Raw genomic sequence first — 24,141 nt, forward strand, 5'->3', positions numbered from 1 at the left:
AGCCCGGCCGGGCGCCATAGTCGCAATGCCTTCGCGCAAACCCAGCAAGTATGGGAACAAATTCCGATCCAGTGATGCAAGTTCAAAACCTCGACGGACGAAAACGGTCGAATTCGGTGCCCTGCGCTCGACTGAAGCCACCTCCCAAGATGAGAAATTCGAGGCCATCCGACTGGCCAACAGCATCGATGAGTCCCTAGGCTTCCCACGTTTCGAAGCTGGCGAGACCAGAGCTGGCTGGCTTATAAACATGCACAGCACCACACTCGAGGATGCGAATGTACAAGGAGGTCGAGCTGGTGTCGACTACTACTTCCTACAGGATGACGGAGGCAGTTTCAAAGCAACTGTGGAATACGATCCGTATTTCCTGATTGCGGTCAAGAAGGGCTATGAGATGGAAGTTGAGGAATGGTGTCGGAGAACCTTTGAAGGATTGATCAAAAGCTTCAAGCGCCTTGATAAGGAAGATCTAGACCTCCCCAACCATCTTCTCGGGCATCGCAGAGCATTCATCAGACTGAACTTTGCCAATGTACCCAATCTGCTGGAAGTTCGTAGAACACTTCTACCTCTTGCTGAAAAGAACAAGAAAAATTCGAATGTGATGGATGCATATGTCGAAATGACCAGGTTCGTGATCACGTACCCTTCAATTTCATTGGTTTACATATTGATTCATTACACGAAAGTGCAACTACTGGTTTCGACTTGTTTGATGACGAATTAATTAATGAGAAACGACCTAATGGCAACATGCAAGCGAGTGATTTTATTGTTGATATCCGAGAATACGACGTTCCGTACCATGTTCGAGTGTCTATTGATAAGGGTTCGTGACCACCTGTTAGCCTCTCTGAGACACGAACTAACACATGCTATCCCAGATATTCGAATTGGAAAATGGTATAATGTGGAGTCAAAGCATGGTGTCATCTCTTTGACCTGTTTAGAGGAACGACTTCAGCGTGCCGACCCCGTCGTCCTGGCCTTCGATATCGAAACCACAAAACTGCCCCTCAAATTTCCTGATGCCGTGATCGATCAAATCATGATGATCTCCTATATGATTGATGGACAAGGTTTCCTCATTACCAATCGAGAAATTGTCTCTGAGGATATCAATGACTTCGAGTACACTCCCAAGCCGGAGTATAGTGGACCTTTCGTGATCTTTAATGAGCCAAATGAAAGAGCTCTACTGGAGCGATTTTTCGAGCATATTAAGATCGCCAAGCCCACTGTCATCGCGACATACAACGGTGACTTTTTCGATTGGCCATTTGTGGAAGCAAGAGCAAGTGTTCAAGGCATTGACATGTACACCGAGACCGGCTTCAGGAAGAATAGCGAAGATATCTACCAAAGTGACCACTGTGTCCATATGGACTGTTTTGCGTGGGTGAATCGTGACAGTTATCTTCCTCAAGGAAGTCGTGGTTTGAAAGCCGTCACGGTTGCGAAGCTGGGCTACGACCCCGACGAACTCGACCCTGAATTGATGACTCCGTATGCAAGCGAACGACCTCAGACTCTGGCCGAGTATTCGGTTTCCGATGCCGTTGCAACATACTACTTGTACATGAAATATGTGCATCCTTTCATCTTCTCTCTCTGCACCATCATTCCTTTAAATCCAGATGACACGTTGCGCAAGGGTACCGGCACCCTGTGTGAAATGCTGCTCATGGTTCAAGCCTACCAGACTGAGATTGTATTGCCAAACAAACACAAAGATCCTCCAGAGGCCTTCTATGAAGGCCATCTGCTCGAATCAGAAACCTACGTCGGCGGCCATGTTGAAAGTATCGAAGCTGGTGTCTTCCGAAGCGATATTCCAGTCACCTTCAGCGTGGATCCCAATGCTATTGACGAACTTCTACGAGACCTCGACCACGCTCTTAAATTCAGTATCGAGGTTGAGGAGAAGAAATCCTTGGATGATGTCACAAACTTCGATGAAGTCAAAGCGCAAATCGCAGAGAAACTTGTTGATCTGAAGAACAACCCAAGTCGGAATGAGGTACCCTTTATCTACCACTTGGATGTCGCTTCCATGTATCCCAATATCATGATCACCAATCGGTTGCAACCAGATTCCATGATAGATGAGTCCAATTGCGCCGCTTGTGATTTCAACCGACCAGGCAAAACGTGCGACAGGCGAATGCCGTGGGCTTGGCGTGGTGAATTTTTGCCTGCGAAGCGGGACGAGTACAACATGATAAAACGTGCTACTGCCAACGAGCGATTCCCCAGTCGGACGAAGAATGGTGCATTGCGGTCTTTTGGAGAACTCAGTGTCGAGGAGCAAGCTGGTGTTGTCAAGAAGCGACTGCAAGATTATAGCAAGAAGATCTATCACAAAATCCATGACAGCAAAACTATGGTTCGTGAAGCAATCATCTGCCAGAGAGAAAACCCTTTCTATGTCGATACGGTGCGAAGCTTCCGTGATCGTCGTTACGATTTCAAGGGCAAACAGAAGGTCTGGAAAAACAAAACCGATTCTTTGCAGTCATCCGGTGCATCTGCTGCTGAAATTGAAGAGGCCAAGAAGATGATCGTTCTTTTTGATTCCCTGCAATTGGCCCACAAGGTCATTCTGAACAGTTTCTATGGTTATGTCATGCGAAAGGGATCTCGATGGTATTCCATGGAGATGGCTGGTGTCACTTGTCTCACAGGTGCGCACATCATTCAGATGGCACGAGAACTCGTTGAGCGAATTGGCCGGCCTCTGGAACTCGATACTGACGGTATCTGGTGTATGCTTCCTGGGACATTCCCGGAAAACTTCAGTTTCACCATGAAAAATGGCAAGAAATTGGGAATTTCGTATCCCTGTGTCATGCTCAACCACCTTGTTCATGCAAAATACACGAATCATCAGTACCAGGCACTTGTCGATCCGGCTACATTTAAGTACAAGACCGAGAGCGAAAATTCCATCTTCTTTGAAGTTGATGGACCTTATCGAGCAATGATCCTTCCAACATCAAAGGAAGAGGATAAGAACCTGAAGAAACGATACGCTGTGTTTAATCATGATGGATCTCTGGCTGAACTGAAGGGTTTCGAGGTCAAACGAAGAGGAGAGCTGAAATTGATCAAGATCTTCCAGACTCAGATTTTTAAGTTCTTCTTGGAAGGCACCAACCTTGCTGAGACCTATGCTGCAGTCGCTCGTGTCGCCGATCGATGGCTGGATGTTCTATACGAAAAGGGATCAACATTGGCGGACGAAGAGCTCATCGACCTCATTTCCGAGAACCGCAGCATGACTAAGACCTTGGAGGAGTATGGAAACCAAAAGTCTACATCAATTACCACTGCTAGACGTCTCGCTGAATTTTTGGGCGAGCAGATGGTCAAAGACAAAGGCCTGAACTGCAAGTACATCATCTCCGCGAGGCCACGAAATACTCCAGTCACCGAACGAGCTATTCCTGTTACAATTTTCTCAGCCGAGGAGAGCGTGAAACGGTTCTTCCTGCGAAAGTGGCTCAAAGATGACCCGGCAGATATGGATCCCCGAAGTGTTATTGACTGGGACTACTACCTTGAGCGTCTTGGGTCCGTGGTCCAAAAACTTATCACTATCCCCGCGGCCCTTCAAAAGCTTCGAAATCCTGTTCCTCGTGTTGCTCATCCAGATTGGTTGCAGCGACGAATCAACCAAAAAGATGACAAATTCAAACAGAAGAAGATGACCGATTTGTTTCAGAAGTCGGACAAGGCCCCGCTTTCATCGATCTCAGCCAATATTTTGGACCATCGTGTTCAGCATGCTGGTGATATGGATGAAGTCATTGCACATTCAACCCAGAAGCTGAAGTCTTCTCCTGATGGCAAGGTGGCTCAGAAAAGAAAACACCCAGAGGGAATTAGCAAGACAGCCCTGGATCCCTTTGCAAGCCTCCCTGCAGTTATGCCATCCATTTCAGAGGACTACGAGGGCTTCCTCAAGTACCAGAAGCAAAAGTGGAAGATCCAAAAGCAAGCACGGATTCGACGTCGCCAGTTATTCGGTGAACGTATTAATGTTGCCTCGGACTCATTGAGCAATTTCTTCCGGAATCAGGCCCAAATGCTCTATATCAGTACCTGGCAGGTATTGCAACTATGTGAAACTGGCCGACCAGGCATTGTCCGAGCCTTTGTGCTCATCGACCAGAAGATCCATGCACTTAATGTCAATGTTCCGCGGCAATTCTTCGTGAATTTGAAGCGTGATTCTTTACCAGACATCGAAGTACCGGACTGTGATGTTGAGAAGGTGAATCACACTTTACCAAATGGACACCCTTCAGTTCATCTGTTCAAGCTTTCGTTGTCCGAGGACAAGTTTCTCGAGGAGGCAGATAAGATGGATGCCCTATTCCAGCACCCTAGCATTGAGGGTGTTTATGAAAGAAACATCACGCCGAGTATCCGGGCTGTACTCAAACTAGGAAGCCATTGTACTTTTGATGAAGAGCAGCGAGGTGTTCTTGGAGATGGATTAGAAAAAGGGTTCGATCTCTCTACTTTGCTTCACACTACATCTGATCAGCCATATCTCATGGATTCGCCCTTGGCATATCATTATTTGTATCACGTGGCATCTGGGGATCGACAAGTTTTTGCCCTATTTTCTACCACCCAGAAAGAGGCGCATATCGTCATCCTCAACCGCACAAGAGATGTCCAAGGCCTGCCAAATGTCGATAAAATCTACGCAGAACTGCTTTCTCGGAAAATGCAGGATACAACGTCGGATGGGTCACAAAATGCCTTCGAATACCAGGATAAAATCCATTTCAAAACGACGCAGGTGATGACTCGCCGAAAGGCTTATCTGGAGGTTGGCGATCTGGTTCGAAAATTGCGGAGCGATGAGTCTCAACCTGCTATCCTAGTCATCCAGTCCCAACAGAAAGACCGCTTGTGCCACGATATTCCTATCTTGAAAGAGTATCCGACTCTTTCGGTGAAACCCGAGGTTTCGGACATGGATCTGCCTCCACTTGGCTGGCAATCATTCATTGCCCGGCGCCTTGTGACACATTATCTGTACCTTTCAGCTTGGGTTCAACACTTGACTCTTCTTGCTCGGTATGGCGATGTCCCACTTTGCAACCTGGAGACGGATGACCCTCGGTATCTTATCGATATCTCGTATGCAAGACGTCTCCAGCAAAGCAACGTTGTGCTATGGTGGTCGAAGGGACCCCGACCTGATCATGCTGGATATGAAAAAGATGATATCGTCGGCCCGCTGGAGAAGGTTAACATGCCTTCAGTCAATACACCAAGTGCTTACTCAACAGTGTGCATCGAGCTTGAGGTTCGCAATCTGGCAATTAATACCATTCTCACTTCATCCATTGTCAATGAGATGGACGGGAACGACACGCTTCTTGCCCCCTCCGGAAATGGGGGTGATGATTCTGGGGTCCTGTATTCCGAAAAGGCATTTGCTTCAGCTGGCGCTTTCGTGCTCCGAGACATGGTGAAGCATTGGTGGACCGAGGCTTGCGCTGGAAACAGCATGGCCGACATCATGGTTCAGCATTTGATTCGATGGGTAGAAAGCCCCGTTTCCTGTCTCTATGATCGATCTCTACATAATTATGTTCGGCTCCTCTCGCGCAAATCTTTTCAGCGGTTGATGGCAGAGTTTAGACGAGTCGGCTCGAACGTGATTTTTGCCAGTCCGACACGCCTCTTACTTCAAACAACCAAGACCGAAGTTGGCAATGCCTACGCTTACAGTCAATATGTGTTGAAGTCGATCCGAGGCAACCCTCAATTTCATTTTGTTGATCTCGAGATTAAAGAGTACTGGGACTACCTAGTATGGTACGATGAATACAACTACGGCGGTAAAGGCTGCCGTGAAGTCGTCGAGGCCGAGAATCAGGAGCTCGAGACCGTGATGCACTGGCAACTCAGCCGTCTTTTGCCAGCGCCCATGCAAGCTATCTTCCATGACTGGGTGGTCGAATATATTGAATTGATGCATTCCTCAAAGCATCCAGATCTTCAAGAAAATGAGATCTCCTCGACCCCCCGCTTAACGCAAATACCTATTGGCAAGTCCAACAACGTGGATGATGAAGGTCTTACTGCTCTTCTCGCCGAGCGATTCTCGAAGCCGTTGAAAAAACAGATCTCTGGGCTCATCCGCCGACAGCGGGATGAGATGCTCCATCCTGAACTCGCATCTGATTATGCATTCCCGGTTCTGCCCGGTATTCTGGTTGACCCTAAGGAAGACAAGCGGAACCCGGCCCTCGAGCTGGTGAAGCTGCTGATGCAAGTCTTGAGTCTGTCCAAAACTACGACGCTGGAATCTCGATTGTTGCGACGCGAGTTGCTAGCCCTCTTTGAGGTCCGTGAATTCAGCAAGGAGGGTCGATTTGAAAACCCTAGCGCCAACCTGAAACTACCCGAGCTGACCTGTAACGCCTGCTGTCTCATCCGCGATCTCGACCTGTGCCGTGACGAAGATGTCCTACCGGATGCCGGCTCCGACAACAGCAAAACCCCTAAGCCCTGGCGCTGTCCTTTCTGTCAAACCGAATATGATCGACTGGCCCAAGAAGAACTTCTCATTGGTCAAGTGCATGGCATGGTCGCCGAATGGCAAACCCAGGATCTAAAATGCTCCAAGTGCGGCACCCTCAAAGTCAGTGAGTTCATGGAACATTGCTCCTGTAGTGGTAAATGGGCTGCAACCATGGATCTGAAGGAGGCCCAAAAGAAACTACGAGTGTTGCAGAGCGTCGCAAAGTTTCATAGTCTACAGCTGCTGGAGAACGTTGTGGAGGAAGTCCTCGGCCATATGTGAGGGTGGTGTTATTTTTTTTCTTTTTTTTTTCTAATTCCTTGGAGTTGTGTCTTTGTCTCTGTCTACTCAATTTTGTTGCTTATTATCATGTTCTGGGCGTGGTGTTGAGGAGTTTAGCGGGTTCTGCATGGTATTCGGTGTTCGCTCAACTGTAAATACTGGCGCCGGCGATCTTCGTCGATCCCCGCGAGCCCATTAATTTGACCGTTTTCCCTCCTTCCTTTTCTCTCTCTTCCACCTTTCTCTTCTCTTTGTCAGTCTTTTGTTGGGCTGGGTTCTTTAGTCAACTCGTCTCACCACCTCCGACCTCCAGACAGGGAGTCCCTAGTAAATGGGCTGCTGTGAGTTTGTTGTCCCTGTGCTGGCGGGGCTAACCTGCTTGACATGTGTGCTCCTGCGGCACATCCGCGCAACAAGACGCTGACCACTACATGATCACCATCGCAGATACATACTGGACCTCGCACCCCAGTTTGTACCCTCTCAAGCGCCTTGAGTTCCCGCCCTGCACGTATCACCAACGGGTTCCCCCCTCAACCCTTCTCCGACCCACCCTCCGCACACCCTCCGCACACCCTCCGCACACCCTCCGCACACCCTCCGAACTCGACCCCCAATGGCGCAGCCTCAGAAACCACAGGTCCAGCCCTGCCGCTATAAGACGGGTAAGACTCTCGGTGCTGGCTCATATTCTGTCGTCAAGGAGTGCGTGCACATTGACACCGGTCGCTACTATGCGGCCAAGGTGATCAACAAGCGTCTGATGGCGGGGCGCGAACACATGGTAGGATGATTCAGAATTCCTTTGTGCCACAACACTCGAGCGCTAATGGCTACCCTCCCTGACGGTTTGATAGGTCAGGAACGAGATTGCTGTGTTAAAGAGAGTGTCCATGGGCCACCAGAATATCCTCACACTGGTGGACTACTTCGAGACGATGAATAATTGTACGTGGAAGAAACCTTGTGAACCGCATTCCCACCTACATCGGTCACCACTAACGACTGGGTCACCCATAGTGTATCTAGTTACAGATCTTGCCCTAGGTGGCGAGCTTTTCGATCGCATTTGCCGCAAGGGCAGCTACTACGAATCTGATGCCGCTGACCTCATTCGCGCCGTTCTCTCCGCCGTGGCATACCTTCACGACCATGGTATCGTGCACCGTGACCTCAAGCCTGAGAATCTGCTTTTCCGCACCCCAGAGGACAATGCGGACCTGTTGATTGCCGACTTCGGTTTGTCCAGAATTATGGACGAGGAGCAATTCCACGTTCTGACCACTACGTGTGGAACGCCGGGTTATATGGCGCCAGAGATCTTTAAAAAGAGCGGCCATGGCAAGCCAGTGTAAGTCGAAACAGTGCATGCCTCGTACCTTGATAGTGCAGTCTCTAACCGCAAGCTGTACAGTGACATCTGGGCCATTGGCGTGATCACCTACTTCCTTCTGTGCGGCTATACCCCCTTCGACCGAGACTCCAATTTGGAGGAAATGCAGGCCATCTTGGCTGCGGACTATTCTTTCACGCCACTGGAATACTGGCGGGGTGTCTCCCAGGAGGCTCGGAACTTCATCAATCGGTGCCTGACGATTGATCCGCAAAAGCGGATGACTTCCCACGAGGCCCTGCAGCATGCCTGGATTAACCCGCCATATGATACCATGAAGGTAGGCTCCGGAGAGGACTTGCTGCCGACCGTCAAGAAGAACTTTAACGCACGCCGTACTCTGCACCGCGCCATCGATACTGTCCGTGCAATCAACAAGCTGCGTGAGGGTGGTGGGTTTATGATGGACGGAGTGATGAGCATCGACCCCAAGCCCGAACGCGTCAATGGTGCCGAAGTGGTTGAGGAGAACCGCCATGGTGTTTCCGGTGTGAACGATGGCGTGGGAGGCCCTATGCAGATCGATAGTCGAGGAAACGCTCGCGGTCAAACTGAAGAGCAAATCCGAGAGCAGGAGCGCAGGGTGAAGGAGATGGTGGCTGGACTATGGAGTCGGGGAGCTCATGCGAAGTAAGAAAGGGTATCATCCAGTGCACTGCATGGCATCCTCGCCTGGACTTGCCAGGAAGTGCTATTTGTTCCGGGGATTGTCTATCAACGGCCTTTTACATATCATGACCCAATGCAATGATTGATGAATCAAACGAGCTCTTGGCTGTTTATCTAGTCTGTTAAACCCCGTTGAAGTGGGTTTGCTGTATTGCGCTGCGAAGCATGGAGGTATTTCCCCCAACAAGATATAAAAAGAGCAAAAAAGAAAAGAAACAGATCGCGCTATAAAGCCCTATCCAGCCAGCTAAAAGAAAAATTATCGTGATCGTCATGAGACCATGTCCACGGACAAATCATGTCTAAGTAGGTAGTAGAAGAAAGGAAGAAAAGAAACAGCAGCAGGCCAAGAATCAGGCCGAGTCCAACAGCGCCTGGCCATCGTCTAAATCGAGCACCCACTTTCGCCAGCCCTGCCATTCTGCATAACTCGCACTTGCCTTGAAACCCTGGTATCTAACGGTGCGGAACTCGGAGACTGAGTCCCACGCCTTTGTAGTGCCAGCGTTGGTTCCGGTTCGTAGTAGTCTCCGAACACCGCCAGCGCCGCCATCCCAGCCAGCCTTGCGCATTAGGCTCTCAACTGTCTCTTCCTTCGTCCACCCTTGCTCGACGGCAACGTCAGGCAAGTACGTGGCGCCGTAGCGCCGGCCACGATGGATAAAAGAGATGCGTATGCCGTGCATGCCGAGGACCCAATCCATAGCATCCGTGCAGGGCTCAAAGGTACTCAAGAGAGTCAAAGAGCATGACAAGGATGGCAAAAGGGACTCGACGATTGGCGAGAAGCGGGAGTCGTCAAACGCTCTATATGATGGGGCTTATATATTAGTCTTCGATTCACAGCGGAAAAAGGCAAGATCCCCGCGGGGGCCCATAGGAAGAAAGAGACAAGACCAAACGTACGAGGTCAGAGCATAGGAGTTCAGCCCCGCTGCGAGGTCTTGCGCTTCGAATGTGCCTATGCACCCGCGCAGACTCTTGTGGCCGCTTCGGGAGAGGGTGTTCCAGGTCACGAATAGCGGGTACCGTCGCTCGGCGGGCTTCTCGCCCGATCCCGCACCGGACTGCGTACTGGGGGTTGTGATGGTCGTGGACCCTGAGAACAGTGAGGTATTGGAGCCGCTGGAGGCAGATGAGGGCGTGGTTGCGACGCTGGAGTCGGACGAGGCTTGGCTCTGCAAACGACGGACACTGGGGAGTTGCAGGCCGTGGGGACGACTACTCCTCTGTGAGGACTGTTTCGAATCACCGTCTTGGTCAGCTCCATTTACTGGCGATGGCAGACCTGAAAGGTTCTCTGCTTCCTCTTCTTCCGCGGAGCCCACGGTATCCGCGGCGCGGTCGCCCAGACTGGTCAACTTCTTAGATTGTTCATGCTGTTCCCAGAGGGCCTCTACGGTAGCCAGGGAGACAGGGTCGCGGTCCTTGAATGAGGCAGAGAGGCACTCGAAGCAATAGTAACACTGGGCTGGCGTTGCCATGTCTGCGAGGGCTTCGTCTCCGGTCCCACGCCGCTGATCCGGTCGAGAGGAGGTTGGCCTTTTGGACCTTGGGTTGCGCCACGTGAGGGATTACATAAAACAAGGCAAAGTTTGGAAATTCGATCAGGTGAAATCAAGGCAGGGGCTTAGCAGTTGGAAGTCAGTCTGTCAATGGGCAGGCTTGACCTTCAAGTGAGGTAGGAGAGCTGGGTTGATGTTACTGCCTCTACGGACACATCTTGATCTCTATTCCCCGCGTTCTATATAGTTCTACTACTGTATAACCCCGCACTACCTGCACATATGAGCCAGGCAATATAGAGACCGAAACGATCAGCTATGTCGGACCATACAGGACTCCGTTTGAGAGATAATATCACCGAGACACATGAATGGGCGCAGCAGATTGCAGACAAGGATATGGATATCTCGATTTGAAACGGGCCATCTTGTTCTCCAGCTTCGTCCTCTTCCCCGACCCACTCTGTCACGTGACTATCATGTAAAGCCATCTCGACCTTTGATCCGCACAGAGTGTGCACATCTCACGTCCTCTTGGACAGAGCCTTTGGACATAGCGTTCAATATTGATTTAAAGACGCATAGATTCAACAGAGAGAGCCCCTACAAAAGAGAAAAAAAAGCGCATCAACCGTGCAAGGCTGTGTTCGATTCCAAGAGTAGCTGGATAGTGATGTACATGGTACAGCAAAAAGGCCTACGCGCCAGATTATGTTGAACTTTTTGAGTCTCCTGAAATCCAATGCCCTCCCACTGTTGAGTAGGGGAGGCCAAAACAAATAACCGCGTCGTATCACATGCTCATAAAATAAGAGAAAAGAAAAAGAAAACAATTGCCAAAAATCCCAGACGTCCCTAAGGTTGAAAAAGCAGACCTGTATACAAAACCCCATTTAACGCACCATATGGTATTCGCATCTCCCGACGCTTTCGTAGATGATGTTGAACTCGCGAGATCTCAAAGTTGAGGATGGATCTCTCTTCGTAACTTTCATGTCCAGACAAAATACCCGCCCTTCTTCATTTTGCCGTCTTCCTTGTCAATGCGACAAATTTAGACGGGGAGAGGGAAAGTGCTGGCCCAGCCGGCAACCTCCTTGCGAAGGGCCAGGATCTCGGGGACGCTCTCGGAGGAAACCTTGGCCTTGAAGTCCTTGAGCTTGTTGGCCTCCTTGGGGAGCTCGCTCTGGACCTTCTTGCACAGGTTGATGCTCTGGTCGATGTAGTGGGCGATGCGCTTGAAGTCCTCCTCACCCATGCCACGAGAAGTCATGGCGGGGGCACCAATACGGATGCCGCAGGGGGTCAGGGCAGACTTGTCACCGGGAATGGAGTTCTTGTTGCAGGCGATGTTGATCTGTTCGAGGACAGCCTCAACACGGGCACCATCCAGGCTCTTAGGGCGCAGGTCCAGAAGGACCATGTGGCTATCAGTGCCGTCAGACACGAGCTTGTGGCCGATGGCCTTGAACTCGTTCTCGAGGGCCTTGGCGTTCTTGATGACCTGCTCCTGGTACTGCTTGAACTCGGGGGTATCAACCTGCTTGAGGGCAACAGCCAGAGCAGTGATGGTGTGGTTGTGGGGACCGCCCTGGTGGCCGGGGAAGACAGAGAAGTTGATGGGATTCTCAAGATCGTACATGATCTCCTTGCCAGTCTTGTCGGTGCTGCGGACACCCTTACGGAAGAAGATCATGGCACCACGGGGACCACGGAGGGACTTGTGGGTGGTGGTGGTGACGACGTCGGCATACTCGAAGGGAGAGGGGATGACGCCAGCGGCGATCAGACCAGAGATGTGGGCCATATCGACAATGAGGTAGGCACCGACCTTGTCAGCAATCTGGCGCATGCGCTTGTAGTCGATCAGGCGGCAGTAGGCGGAGGTACCGGCAACCAAGCACTTGGGGCGGTACATCTCGGCATTGGCCTCCAGGGTATCATAGTCGATGATGCCAGTCTCCAGGTTGACACGGTAGGGGAAGGTCTCGAAGTAGGTAGAGACGGCAGAGATCCTTGAGACATGGTTAATATCTTCAACCCTCTCGGATGGTGCGTGGGTAACTGTGACTCACTTCTTGGCGGGGGTCTGGTAGCCGTGAGACAAGTGACCACCGTGGGGGAGGTCAAGACCCATCAGGCGGTCATGGGGACGCATCAGAGCCTGGTAGACCTGAAGGTTGGCAGGGCTGCCACTCAGGCACTGGACGTTGACACCCCACTTGGCCGGGTCAAGGTTGAAGGCCTTGAGAGCACGCTGCTGGCAGGTGATCTCGATGGCATCGATGTGCTGGTTGCCACCGTAGTAACGGGCACCGGGGTAACCCTCGGAGTACTTGTTGCACATGGGCGAGCCAAGGGCATCGAAAACGGCACGGGAGGTGAAGTTCTCGGAGGCGATCAGGACAACAGACTCACGCTGACGCTGAATCTCGTTGGCCTACAGATACAGGATCAAAATTAGCAATGGGCTCTGAATCACTTTCCTCCCGGGGTTAATTGATTGGAAGTCAATCCGATCGGAGCTTTACGTACCATGATCTGGGCGACCTCGGGGTCAGACTCTTTGAGGGAGTTCTGCATTTGCTGTATAGGACGAGATGAGTCAATGATGTGATCACAGCATGAGAGTGGGGTTTCAATGGAATACTCACAGCCTTGTGGGACTCGGACAAAGCGTAGGTGGCCATTGTGATGGTATGTGATCTCTTGAGGTGAGAAGAGAAAGAAGGGAGAGGGACAGAGGAGGATATATAGGAGAAAGGTATGGCGAAAGAAGAAAAAAAGCTGGGTGGTGGGGGGAGGGGCGGAGAGATCGTCCGGGTGCCTCAGGCAGCAGAGCGTCGACGATATCGGAGACTTTCGCCGGATCTGGTTTGAGGGTCCTGAAGCCAAAAGCTAAGCTCCGATTTCTCACTGGGAGAGGCCTCTTTAGGACTTCCTTTCAGGCCCAGAAAGAACAAATGGTAGAGGCTTTGCAGGTTGATTACGCTGAAGACAATAACTAGAACCGATTCTTTTTCTTGTGGCCCCGAAGCTTACATACAATATATGCAACCCGGGAAAAGAAGAAAACAAAACGTGGAAAAGACACAGCTCCTGTAGGACAATCGATCGCTAAAAGATATATTGGGTATTCCTTTCCATAACGCCAATGAAGAAAAGTACAGGATAGCTCCGAGATATTATCGATCTCATTTTGCACGCCAGATTGAGGTCAATTGACGAAGCGTCAGAGTGCTGCAGCTGTCGGTTTGGCATGCTCCGTCTGGGTCATTCTTGAACGGCCCCCGAAATCAGATATTACGGCACGTAGACGAGTCACACGATCCTCAAGCTCCGCGATCTCTTTTTGTTGCTCCTCGACGGACCGATGCACATCGGGAAGTCCGTCCACTACAGCCCGCGCCCGCTGGATCCGAATCTTGACTGAGTTTGTTTCTGTGGGAAGGTCTTTCACATCAAGTGCTGGGTTGCCATTGGGATCATGAGTAGAGAGATCCGGCACGGCTTGGGTAGCTGGAGTCCCATTATTCCCACCTCCAGGGATGCTCGAGGGCGGTTGGCCTTGCCCCTGGTCGTCCGTCGGGGCTCCTGAGGCTCCGGAAGGGTCCACAGGTGCACCGACCGTGTTGGATGAGCTTGGCTTCGACGAAAGCAAGCGAAGGAGGATACCGTGGAGCGGCGGGATGATCTCAAAGGTCTGCGGTGGAGGGAAGGGAACGGTCTGCGGCATATGGGGCGCGTCTTTCGAGGGACTCTCGGGTGCCGCCGAGGATTTGGGTAGCGGAGTAGTTGCAGTCGGGGATCGAGAGGCCATGATCGATCCAAAAAGTTCCAGATTGAATGCCGAGGAAAGGGTGGGTAGAAACAACGACCAGAAACCGGCTGGGATAAGTGTTTAGGGAAGAGTCGGAACGTAGGGTGACGTCGGGGCCTGAGAACCAAAAGCGTCACCGGGAAATGCCCCTCCTTCACCGGACAGCCAATTTTGCCCCCTAGGACGTCTGGACTTCTGGACTTCTCTTTTGCCCACCCTTTCTGCTTTCTACTATCCTACAGGTGAGTGAAGGAATACACCCCGCATTGTTCTGCTGGCTTAGTGCAGCCATTGATTTGAGTTCTAGGTGTGATTACTACATATCCACCCCCACTATGGCTAAGGTCGACCAAAAAGTCGCTTTGAGTATGCGATCATTGGCTTGTCCCCCAGGTCCCCAGGAGAAGTCTCGACTAATGCGAACTTGTAACTAGTTGTCATCGATGGCTGGGGTATCGCTGGTCCCCAGTCACCCCCCAAGGGCGATGCCATCGCTGCCGCCGAGACCCCGTACATGTCCGGTTTCGCTGAGGCCAACTCCAAGACTGCCCAGGGTTTTACTGAGCTAGATGCCTCCTCGCTGGCTGTCGGTCTTCCCGAGGGCCTCATGGGCAACAGTGAGGTCGGCCACTTGAACATTGGTGCCGGTCGTGTTGTCTGGCAAGACAGTGTTCGCATCGACCAGACACTTAAGAATGGAGAGCTGAACAAGGTTGAGAACATTGTCAAAGCTTTCACTCGCGCGAAAGAGGGCAACGGTCGCCTGCATCTGTGCGGTCTGGTCTCAGATGGTGGTGTTCACTCCAACATCACTCATCTGTTTGGCCTGCTCGAGGTTGCCAAGGAGATGCAGATTCCCAAGGTCTACATCCACTTCTTCGGTGATGGCCGTGATACCGACCCCAAGAGCTCTAGCAAGTACATGGAGCAGCTCTTGAACAAGACCAAGGAGCTTGGTGTTGGTGAGATTGCCACTGTCGTTGGACGCTACTACATTATGGACCGCGACAAGCGCTGGGAGCGTGTTGAGGTTGGCATGAAGGGTCTGGTTACTGGCGAGGGCTCTGAGACTTCGGACCCGCTCCAGACTATCAAGGACCGCTATGAGCAGGGCGAGACTGATGAGTTCCTCAAGCCCATCATAGTTGGCGGCAAAGAGCGCCGTGTGCAGGGTTTGTTCATCCCTGCTTGTGAAGAAAGGATCTCGATCTCGTACTAAAGCTAACTCATTCGCAGATGACGATACTCTCTTCTTCTTTAACTACCGTTCTGATCGTGTTCGTGAGATTACCCAGCTGTTGGGTGACTATGACCGCTCCCCTCGTCCGGACTTTCCCTACCCTAAGAACATCTCCATCACCACCATGACCCAGTACAAGACCGACTACACCTTCCCGGTTGCTTTCCCTCCCCAGCACATGGGCAACGTCCTTGCTGAATGGCTTGCAAAGAAGGATTTGACTCAGTGCCACGTTGCTGAAACCGAGAAGTATGCCCACGTCACCTTCTTCTTTAACGGTGGTATCGAGAAGCAGTTCCCCGGCGAGGTCCGTGACATGATCCCGTCTCCCCGTGTCGCTACCTACGATCTAGACCCCAAGATGAGTGCCGCGGAAGTTGGTACCAAGATGGCTGAGCGCATTGGCGAGAACAAATTTGACTTCATTATGAACAACTTTGCCCCGCCTGACATGGTCGGCCACACTGGTGTTTACGAGGCAGCCATCCAGGGTGTTGCTGCTACTGATAAGGCCATCGGTGAAATTTATGAGGCCTGTGTTAAGCACGGTTACATTCTAATGATCACCGCCGATCACGGGTAAGCTTCCTTTGATATGCCCTCTTGCAACGTATCTTCATTGCTAACGGGTCTCGGTAGAAACGCCGAGGAGATGCTTAACGATAAGGGCACCCCCAAGACGTCCCATACCACCAACATGGTTCCCTTCGTCATGGCCAATGCCCCTGCGGGTTGGAGCCTTGCCAAGGAGGGTGGTGTCCTAGGTGATGTTGCCCCCACTGTCCTCGCTGCCATGGGTGTCGACCAGCCCGCTGAGATGACTGGCAAGAGCTTGTTGGTCAAGGCATAGATAGAATATTCCCTTGAAGATATGCGCCTGGTTATGAATCAATGAACGGATAAATGGAATGTCGATATATTTGACTTTGCAGAAAATATAGAGTCGCATTTGCGAAGTTTCGGATTTCTCACATGGTTCAGTCGTACAACAGATCAACTATACCGTCCATATGGTACTAAATAAATCTCTGGTACTTCTCCATTTATTTTGTTTGAAAGAGCACTTTTGCTCTTTTAGATCATATTTTAAACATCTCTTTTGTACCTTCTGCCAAGGCCCATCTCATGCCATTTCAGAAAGCTTGCCAAAACTAAATCTATTAATGGTGTTTTCATACGGACTGTAGTTATTATTTCGAGTGGTATGATCACTGCGCCTTTAATTCATCATACTTCACTGGGTATATCTCTTCTAGCACTTGCACTTCCGAACCTTTCGATTGCAAGGAGAATTGGGGTTCTTATATAGATCGTAAAGTCCTCGCATTTCCAGTAATATCCTTGCATGATCATCACCTCAATTCTGTTTGGGGGTCCAAATTCTTTGTCGGGAAGAACCAAGGATATTCGTGTTGGAAGATGCGATGAAGAGGGCTGCGGCGGCTGGCCGCAGGCATGCGATCCAACGAGTGGCCTCAATTCCAGGAAATGTCTTTGCTTCCCTTATTTCAAATATCATGCTCATGCTGAGGCCTCCGCGGCTTGTTGCTGGACCTGGCTCTGGAATTGCACGATCTAGGAGAAACGTATTAGCATTGGCCGGTAGCCCAGCATCACAGCGTAGTGCTTCATACCTCTGCGCGCTTCTTTTCGCTGCTCTCTTGCTTGTCCTGGATTTCCTTCTCAATGCGCTTGCTAGAGCCTCAAAGTCAGCGATATTTCAGTGTCAACGCTAATGGGCCGCCCACATCTCCTTCTCGATGAATTCGAGCCGTCCGTTGACGGCCATGATGGCCTCGGATTTATCTTGCTTCAATAGCACAGGGCCAACAAGTTTGTAGATATTAGATTCGTCATCCAGCTCAGCGAATTCGCTCTGTACGCCCTGGTTCTCCTGTTGCTGTGACTCGAGCTTCTGGCGGGCTTCAACCAGACCCTCCAGCTCTGAGTTCATCAAAACAATTAGCTTCTGTGAGAGAAAGAGAGACAATACAAATCAAAATCAGCCTACCAGTTTGCATCTGCTGGTACTCGTCCGAGAGAGCTTGGAGCTGTTTTTGGGCGTCCATAGCGACGGTTGGCGGGGAGGTGAGAGAGGGAAAATCGATCGACTTCTGTCCGCCCGTCAACACCGACCTCGCCCTTCCCCCTCAATTCTCTCCAATTCCATCACCCACACCCACCTGCAACGCCCAAGCATTTCCCTCATTTCACGACCTCAAGACCTGCCTCCTGCATACGATCGCTCACTGCCTTTCATTTGAGCCGCTGTCTAGTCTTTCCGAGGCCTTTTGCCCCCTCCTTCCCCGCTTCACCCCTCCGCGTTTGGCTTGCCACTCCACCGAGACGTCACGATCAAGCCACGATAACCTCCCAGAATGAGTAACACGGACTTTTTGGGGCGGGCTATTGACACGGTCAAGAAGGCGATCGAGAATGATAATGAAGGCGAATACGAGAAGGCTTACCAGCTCTACTACTCCGCCTTGGAGTTGTTCATGCTGGCCCTCAAATGGGAGAAGAATCCGCGCTCGAAGGAGATGATCCGCGCGAAAACCGGCGAGTATATGGATCGCGCGGAAAAGCTGAAGAATCATTTGGCCTCAGGGGATCGAAAGAAACCCAGCGCGGTGGGCGCGAACGGGAAGGTTGCGCAAGGAAGTGGGAAAGGAGGGTATGACGGAACCATTTCTCTCCAACTTCTTGCTTGCTCTGGTGGTTTATGACCTCCTAAATGCCATTTCGGCAATGAGAAGCTGGCTTGGTGAACTTCAGGGCTAATTGCATGGCGTGAAATAGGAAGGATGAAGACGACAATGGCGAAGATGCTGAATCCAAAAAGCTACGCTCGGCTCTGCAAGGTGCCATCTTGTCCGATAAACCGAATGTTAAGTGGGAGGATGTTGCTGGTCTGGAAAGCGCAAAAGAAGCTCTGAAAGAAGCAGTCATTCTTCCTATCAAGTTTCCGCACCTGTTTACGGGAAAGCGACAGCCGTGGAAGGGTATTTTGCTTTACGGTCCCCCCGGCACGGGAAAGTCCTATCTAGCCAAGGCTGTCGCTACGGAAGCCAATAGTACGTTTTTCAGCGTGAGCAGTAGTGACCTGGTATCCAAATGGATGGGTGAAAGTGAAAGGTGAGAACACCATGATTAACCAAGCACCACCGTGTCAATCTACTTACAGGCTTTTAGACTTGTCAAACAACTTTTCAACATGGCTCGCGAGAACAAGCCAGCGATCATTTTCATCGACGAAGTTGATGCACTATGTGGACCACGTGGCGAGGGGGAATCCGAGGCATCTCGTCGTATCAAAACAGAATTGCTTGTTCAAATGGATGGTGTTGGGAAGGACTCTAAGGGCGTTCTGATTCTAGGTGCAACCAACATTCCTTGGCAGCTGGATGCTGCCATTCGACGACGATTCCAACGACGAGTTCACATCAGCTTGCCCGACTTCAATGCACGGATGAAGATGTTCATGCTGGCTGTGGGCTCGACACCGTGTCACATGACTCAGGCTGATTATCGAACATTGGCTGAGATGAGCGATGGCTACTCCGGTAGCGATATCAGCATTGCGGTGCAAGATGCTCTGATGCAGCCAATCCGTAAGATTCAGACAGCAACACACTATAAAAAGGTTTGCAAAATCCTTAACTCTAGATTTCTCGACCGGGAACTTACTTTCTCTGACTCAGGTCTCGGTTGATGGCGCCGAGAAACTCACCCCCTGCTCTCCAGGCGACGCTGGAGCAGTGGAAATGACCTGGCTCAGCGTTGAAGCAGAGCAGCTTCTCGAGCCTCCACTTGTTCTAAAAGACTTTATCAAAGCCGTTCGCAATTCCCGACCTACCGTTAGCCAGGAAGATCTTCAAAGAAACTCGGAGTGGACCAAAGAATTTGGCAGTGAAGGGGCATAAAGCATTCTGCTCTGTCTTCTTTGTAAACTCCCTTGTCAAGGAAACACTGAAAGATGTGCATACCCTCGTTGGTCCGAAGAGGATGAGAGCCTCGCATTGGAATAGACTATCTGCCTTCCCAAAGGCTCGTTACATACGCGCAGCCTTTAGCGTCTACATCTTGCCAGACGAGATATTTTTGCTTTAGTGGGTGTCTGACGAGTTCGGTGTTCAGAAGCGTTTTTGATATATTTTTGTCTTTGAGTATCTTGGCAATGGCGAGGCGTTGAGCAAATATCCATGTTTTCTTTTGGCGGATTCCAAGTCTCAATAATAGCAATGATGCATATGCACATATCTCGATGATGACTTGCAGTGGCCCCGACACTGTTCGAGTATGATTTGAATTCAAAAGGCTCTTAACGAAGGAGTCCTCAACATTGTAGTAGTTCCTGGTAATGGGGATTTGCCACTGGGAACAAACTGTAGATAAAGACGCTGTATCCCGAAATATATAACTAGGCCTCATTCCCAGACGTATATACACTCTAATTGACCAATGACTTTGACAAGCGTTGAAAAGAAAAGTGAGAATTATGTGTTCTAATCTGCTTACACGAATCTGTATATCAACCATGGATTGATTATCAACAGTTGTTAGGTTACGCAACCTTCCATTCCAGGGGACCTCATATCCATGTCAGAAAGAGTTACTCGAGCAACGGTAGGTTTCCATTACTGCAAAACCCACATCTAAACGCCTTGATGAAGAAAAAAAAAGAAACCAGAACCTAGTTTGAATGGCGAAAAAGGAAGAACACGACATTTATACTAGCAAGACGTGACGGGGAATCTCTCGTGACAGAAAGGGTGACGCTGAGAAAGAGGACAGAACAAAGCACCAGGAATTGGAAGAGCCAAGAATAGCGATTAGCCAATGATATCTAGCGGCCAAATTATTGAGCAAGCACACCCTTGCTCGAGCTTTCGCGGCGCCTTAGCATCTCGCTTTTGGCTCTTTTTAAGCCCTCACCGAGCTTCTTGGCTACCCTCCATTCTTGGCCCATTCGTTGCATGCGAACAGCAGCGACGACCATTGAGATAGCAGACCGTAGCTTGTGACGGGGGGTTCGAGTAGGGTTACGGCCGCGAGGTTGGACGCCCATCTCGGTGATCATGCGCAGATCGGCTTCGTTACTGTAAAGAGAGGAATGTGGTCAGTTCAGGTTCATACCATGAAGAAAGATAATGGGTTAACGAACCATGCAACGCGGACGCGTTCGCCAAGCTCCATCAGACCCTTACTCCAGGCCAAGTCACGACGGAATTTCTCCTCTCGCTGCAAACGAGCACGAAGCCAGATGATTTCTTTGCCCAAGCCGCGCATCTCCTTCTCATGTCGGCTCTTACTCGTTGATTTGGAAGTGAAGACTTTCTCCAAAGCTTCGTCATATCGTTGTTGTAAAGTTTCCAGGTCCTTTGTTGCTGCTTCAGCCTTGCGAATGCAAAAAGCCCGCTCTTCGCGGATCCGGCGAACTTGGGTTTTCAGCTCATTCAAACGCGAGTCTCTTTCTGATACCTTAAGTGCCAAAGCCTCGGCCTCGAGGGTTGATGACTTTAGAAGCTCATGCAGATCCCTCTGGTCCTCTTCCTTCATTGCAGCACGTTCCAGGTCACGGTTCTTCATCTTGATCTCCTTAAGAGACCGATGCGCATCAGAGAGTTGCTTCCGAAGGCCGCGCAGCTCTTCGTGGAGTTTACTAGATGGAGAGTTCTGCGGAGAACGCAAGTCATATTTGTTCATCAAGGCATCATGGAGATCTCTCTCCAAATCGGAAACGCGAGACTTCAAGGAGCGCGTAGAAGCCTTTTGTTCGGCTTCGCGTTGAAGGATTACCTTCTCGCGTTTACGAGCCTCCTCGAGACCGCGCCGAAGGACCGACAGATCTCCGTGAGAAGTCGACTGATCAATGTCAATAGGTGGTTGTTGCTCGAGCAAGGTCTCCAGTTCTTGGACACGTCGCTCAAGCCGCTGAACTTTGGTCTTCGCGGTGGTCAATTCTCTGTCTCGGTTGCCTGAGCCTGCGAGTAGTTTTCCCTGGAGACGGTCGATCTCAGCCGACAAGCGGCCCTCCTCTGCAGTGGCCCGTTCAATCTCCGATCCGAGTTGCTGCTCGAGAGTATCCTTCGCTTCTAGGAGAGAGGCCTTGTCGTCCTTCAATCGTTTCAATTCATTTTCAAGACGGGTTGTACTTCTCCGAAACTCAAGTTTTTCACGGTCAAAACGTGTCTCATCCGCATTATTGGGTCGTTCAAGTTGAGCGTGAAGCTCATCTCGCTCCGCTTCGATCTCAGCAACGGAAGTTCTCAGGTCATGGAGCTCGACATGAGCATTAGCGAGCTGGTCGCGAAGGGTTTGTCTATCAGCGATTGCTTTCTGTAGCTGGCTCTCCACATCGGGTGAACCTTTTTGTGCACGTCCCTTGGCATATTCTTGCTCATCGGCTAGACTCGATTGTAAGACAATTACTTCGTCTTCCAAAGCTTGCACTTTCTCCTTGAGTGACAGCTCCTCACGCCTTGATAAACGTAGTTCTTCCCTGACAGTGAGAAGGTCATTCCGCTGTTCATCCAAAACTTGCCTCTTTTTAGTCAGTTCGTCATCCAACTCTTTAATTTGACGATTGAGCACAGCTTCTTCTTGTGAGTGACGTTGCTTCTCACTGTCTATGACTCCCTGAAGCTTGCCCTCCTTTCCAGAAGAGGTGTATTCTGCATCCTGGAGCTTTTCGATTGTCCGTTTGAAGCCCGCGGCTTGTTCCTCCGCTCGCTCTGTCTGAGCATGCAGCGTCCGCTTGGTGCTCTCCCACCTATCTTGCTCAAGGGCGAAGTGGCCTTCCTTGTCCTCGATCTCGTGCTGTAACGCCTCGATCTCATCTTGAAGTCGGTCGATTTCCACCTTGTGTTGCCAACGAAGATTTTGGTTATCTTGAGCCCGGCTAGTGGCCTCTTCGATTGTCTGTTGAAGTTCACGGACTCGTGATTGTGACCGGGAAAGCTCAGCCTGCAAACCACCTGATTCCTCGGTCAGCGCATGGTGCCGGGTCCACAAGAGTTCTTTCTCTTCAGTCACGCGCTGAAGATCATCAAGGGCTTGATGTAGTCTGGAAGACGCATCTTCGAGCTGTTGGTGGGCTAGGTCGCGTTCGCGCCGCGTTGATTCAAGGTCTTCGCCCAGTTTGCCAGCGTTGTTCTTGAGATCTTGTTGAATGGTGTGATAACGTTCCTCGAGACGAGTCATGGACTCCGTCTTATGCGCAACCTCCTCCTTGAGGGTGTTGTTCTCTTGACCCAATTGACGCATTTCCTCATCAAGCTTATCGGCCCTCTCTTCTAGTTGTCGACTAAGCCCCTTTGTCACGAAAGACTTTTCTGACAATTCATCCTGCAGTGTTCGAAGATCCTCCTCAGCCCGAATTTTTCCGTCAATGGCCTGCTGAGAAGCATTCTCTGCCTCTCGAGTGTCTGACTTAGCTTGCTCCAGACTATCTTGCAGTTCTTGTATTTGTTCCTTTGCGCGGTCAAGTTCAAACTGAAGCTCCGCTGCGTCATTCTTTTTACCAGTTTGGCGCAACTCCTCGAGCTCTTCGTCCCGTTCATCGATGATCCGATCTCTCTCCCGTAAGGTTGCTTCAAGATCCTCAACATCATCTCGAAGTTTCTCTATTTCCTGAGATTGACTGTCCTTGGCTAACCTCAATTCTTCCCGGAGCTCTCTGAGTTCATTGTCTCTGGATTCGATTTCATCACGCATCAAGTCCATTTCGCGCTGCACCTCCTCATCGGTTTGTCGTCGGCGCGCTCTTTCTCTTAGCTCTGCAAGTTGTTGTCGGTAATCCTCCAAATCGCGTTCGGCTTGTAGGAGGCTCTTCTTGTATCGGGAAATATCGCGTTGCATTGTCAGCCGTAGGACTTTCAGTTCAGTGTTCTCCTTAAGAGCCGCGCTGTTGTATTCCGGCCCCGCTTTCTCGAGTTGTTCCTCTAGGTAGTGGATTTTGAGCTTCAAGTTCCAGTTGTCTTTGTCGAGCCTATCAATGATCTGTGCAAGTTAGCACGACGAAAAAAACACGCGTCAGTAGCATAGAGCATACCCTTTCCTGCTCCTTGAGTGTCATGTTCTGGCCGTCACCCAAAATTCCCCTACCCTCGCGTCCCAGAAGGGACGGAAGTGGCGTACTCTGAGCGCTGCTCCCCACAGGTTGAGGGAGAGGCGTGGGTTCATCCCTTGTCAAATCTTCCTCGTAAATGTCGGACATATCGTTGGGAGGCAATCCGGGGGTATAGGCATTGTCCCGGGCGCTTTCTCGCAAGTAAGCCGGAGTCTTCGGATCGTCTGCTCCTCGAGTCGTAGACAGATTTTTCAAGAAGTTGTTCTTTGTCGCGCTTTTCATGAGAGGTGTGAACTCGCCTCTTTCAGGTCCAGCTGAGGGAAGGTGTCTTAACGCGCTTCTAGTTGACTTGGGCGCGGCGCTGGCGCGTGGTGTACCAAGCTTGGAGGCTGCAGAGACGCGTTTTCGACCATCTCCGAAACCTTTGATCACATCATTGTCTTTGGAGGGTGTGACGAAGGAGTTTTCAACCGAATCAAGTGCCGATAGGTGCGTTCGCCCCGCGCTTCGGAAACCGTTCGTCAGGTAAGTCGCGTTCCCGTCGATCTCAGTGCGTGGCGTGTCGATGTAGGGGAACGCCATTGTGCTGGAACCGCGTGACGGATATT

At 50.8% G+C, this 24,141-nt stretch overlaps 9 protein-coding genes across 9 annotated transcripts; 4 read left to right on the plus strand and 5 right to left on the minus strand.

The window, feature by feature from the left end:
* Nucleotides 1–25: 25 nt before the first annotated feature.
* On the plus strand, nt 26–6,835 carry N7462_002438 (DNA polymerase epsilon catalytic subunit POL2; the record flags this gene model as incomplete). The annotated part of the gene is made up of 3 exons (XM_057074164.1): nt 26–633; nt 693–832; nt 888–6,835. The coding sequence occupies 3 exons, from the start codon at nt 26–28 to the stop codon at nt 6,833–6,835; spliced, it is 6,696 nt and encodes a 2,231-aa protein (XP_056937805.1).
* A 616-nt stretch (nt 6,836–7,451) lies between these two features.
* N7462_002439 (serine/threonine-protein kinase) lies at nt 7,452–8,862 on the plus strand (the record flags this gene model as incomplete). The annotated part of the gene is made up of 4 exons (XM_057074165.1): nt 7,452–7,619; nt 7,693–7,783; nt 7,856–8,186; nt 8,250–8,862. 4 exons carry the CDS (start codon nt 7,452–7,454, stop codon nt 8,860–8,862), a joined length of 1,203 nt encoding a protein of 400 aa, XP_056937806.1.
* A 388-nt stretch (nt 8,863–9,250) lies between these two features.
* On the minus strand, nt 9,251–10,381 carry N7462_002440 (AMMECR1 domain-containing protein; the record flags this gene model as incomplete). The annotated part of the gene is made up of 2 exons (XM_057074166.1): nt 9,251–9,704; nt 9,804–10,381. 2 exons carry the CDS (start codon nt 10,379–10,381, stop codon nt 9,251–9,253), a joined length of 1,032 nt encoding a protein of 343 aa, XP_056937807.1.
* A 1,075-nt stretch (nt 10,382–11,456) lies between these two features.
* On the minus strand, nt 11,457–13,092 carry N7462_002441 (glycine hydroxymethyltransferase SHM2; the record flags this gene model as incomplete). The annotated part of the gene is made up of 4 exons (XM_057074167.1): nt 11,457–12,417; nt 12,478–12,842; nt 12,938–12,988; nt 13,057–13,092. 4 exons carry the CDS (start codon nt 13,090–13,092, stop codon nt 11,457–11,459), a joined length of 1,413 nt encoding a protein of 470 aa, XP_056937808.1.
* Nucleotides 13,093–13,634: 542 nt separating this feature from the next.
* On the minus strand, nt 13,635–14,222 carry N7462_002442 (mediator of RNA polymerase II transcription subunit 9; the record flags this gene model as incomplete). The annotated part of the gene is made up of 1 exon (XM_057074168.1): nt 13,635–14,222. The coding sequence occupies one exon, from the start codon at nt 14,220–14,222 to the stop codon at nt 13,635–13,637; it is 588 nt and encodes a 195-aa protein (XP_056937809.1).
* A 335-nt stretch (nt 14,223–14,557) lies between these two features.
* Nucleotides 14,558–16,312, plus strand: N7462_002443 (phosphoglycerate mutase, 2,3-bisphosphoglycerate-independent; the record flags this gene model as incomplete). Its single annotated transcript, XM_057074169.1, has 4 exons — nt 14,558–14,588; nt 14,657–15,394; nt 15,459–16,041; nt 16,102–16,312. 4 exons carry the CDS (start codon nt 14,558–14,560, stop codon nt 16,310–16,312), a joined length of 1,563 nt encoding a protein of 520 aa, XP_056937810.1.
* Nucleotides 16,313–16,983: 671 nt separating this feature from the next.
* On the minus strand, nt 16,984–17,531 carry N7462_002444 (tubulin-binding prefolding complex subunit YKE2; the record flags this gene model as incomplete). Its single annotated transcript, XM_057074170.1, has 4 exons — nt 16,984–17,037; nt 17,097–17,157; nt 17,211–17,406; nt 17,474–17,531. The coding sequence occupies 4 exons, from the start codon at nt 17,529–17,531 to the stop codon at nt 16,984–16,986; spliced, it is 369 nt and encodes a 122-aa protein (XP_056937811.1).
* A 309-nt stretch (nt 17,532–17,840) lies between these two features.
* On the plus strand, nt 17,841–19,385 carry N7462_002445 (AAA family ATPase VPS4; the record flags this gene model as incomplete). The annotated part of the gene is made up of 4 exons (XM_057074171.1): nt 17,841–18,136; nt 18,262–18,597; nt 18,655–19,105; nt 19,164–19,385. The coding sequence occupies 4 exons, from the start codon at nt 17,841–17,843 to the stop codon at nt 19,383–19,385; spliced, it is 1,305 nt and encodes a 434-aa protein (XP_056937812.1).
* Nucleotides 19,386–20,320: 935 nt separating this feature from the next.
* N7462_002446 (putative spindle-pole body protein (Pcp1)) lies at nt 20,321–24,115 on the minus strand (the record flags this gene model as incomplete). The annotated part of the gene is made up of 3 exons (XM_057074172.1): nt 20,321–20,561; nt 20,627–23,463; nt 23,516–24,115. 3 exons carry the CDS (start codon nt 24,113–24,115, stop codon nt 20,321–20,323), a joined length of 3,678 nt encoding a protein of 1,225 aa, XP_056937813.1.
* Between the last annotated feature and the right edge of the window lie 26 nt (nt 24,116–24,141).

Source organism: Penicillium macrosclerotiorum (genome assembly GCF_028827735.1).
Source record: "Penicillium macrosclerotiorum strain IBT 26536 chromosome Unknown utg000002l_segment0_segment0, whole genome shotgun sequence".
Classification (NCBI taxonomy): domain Eukaryota; kingdom Fungi; phylum Ascomycota; class Eurotiomycetes; order Eurotiales; family Aspergillaceae; genus Penicillium; species Penicillium macrosclerotiorum.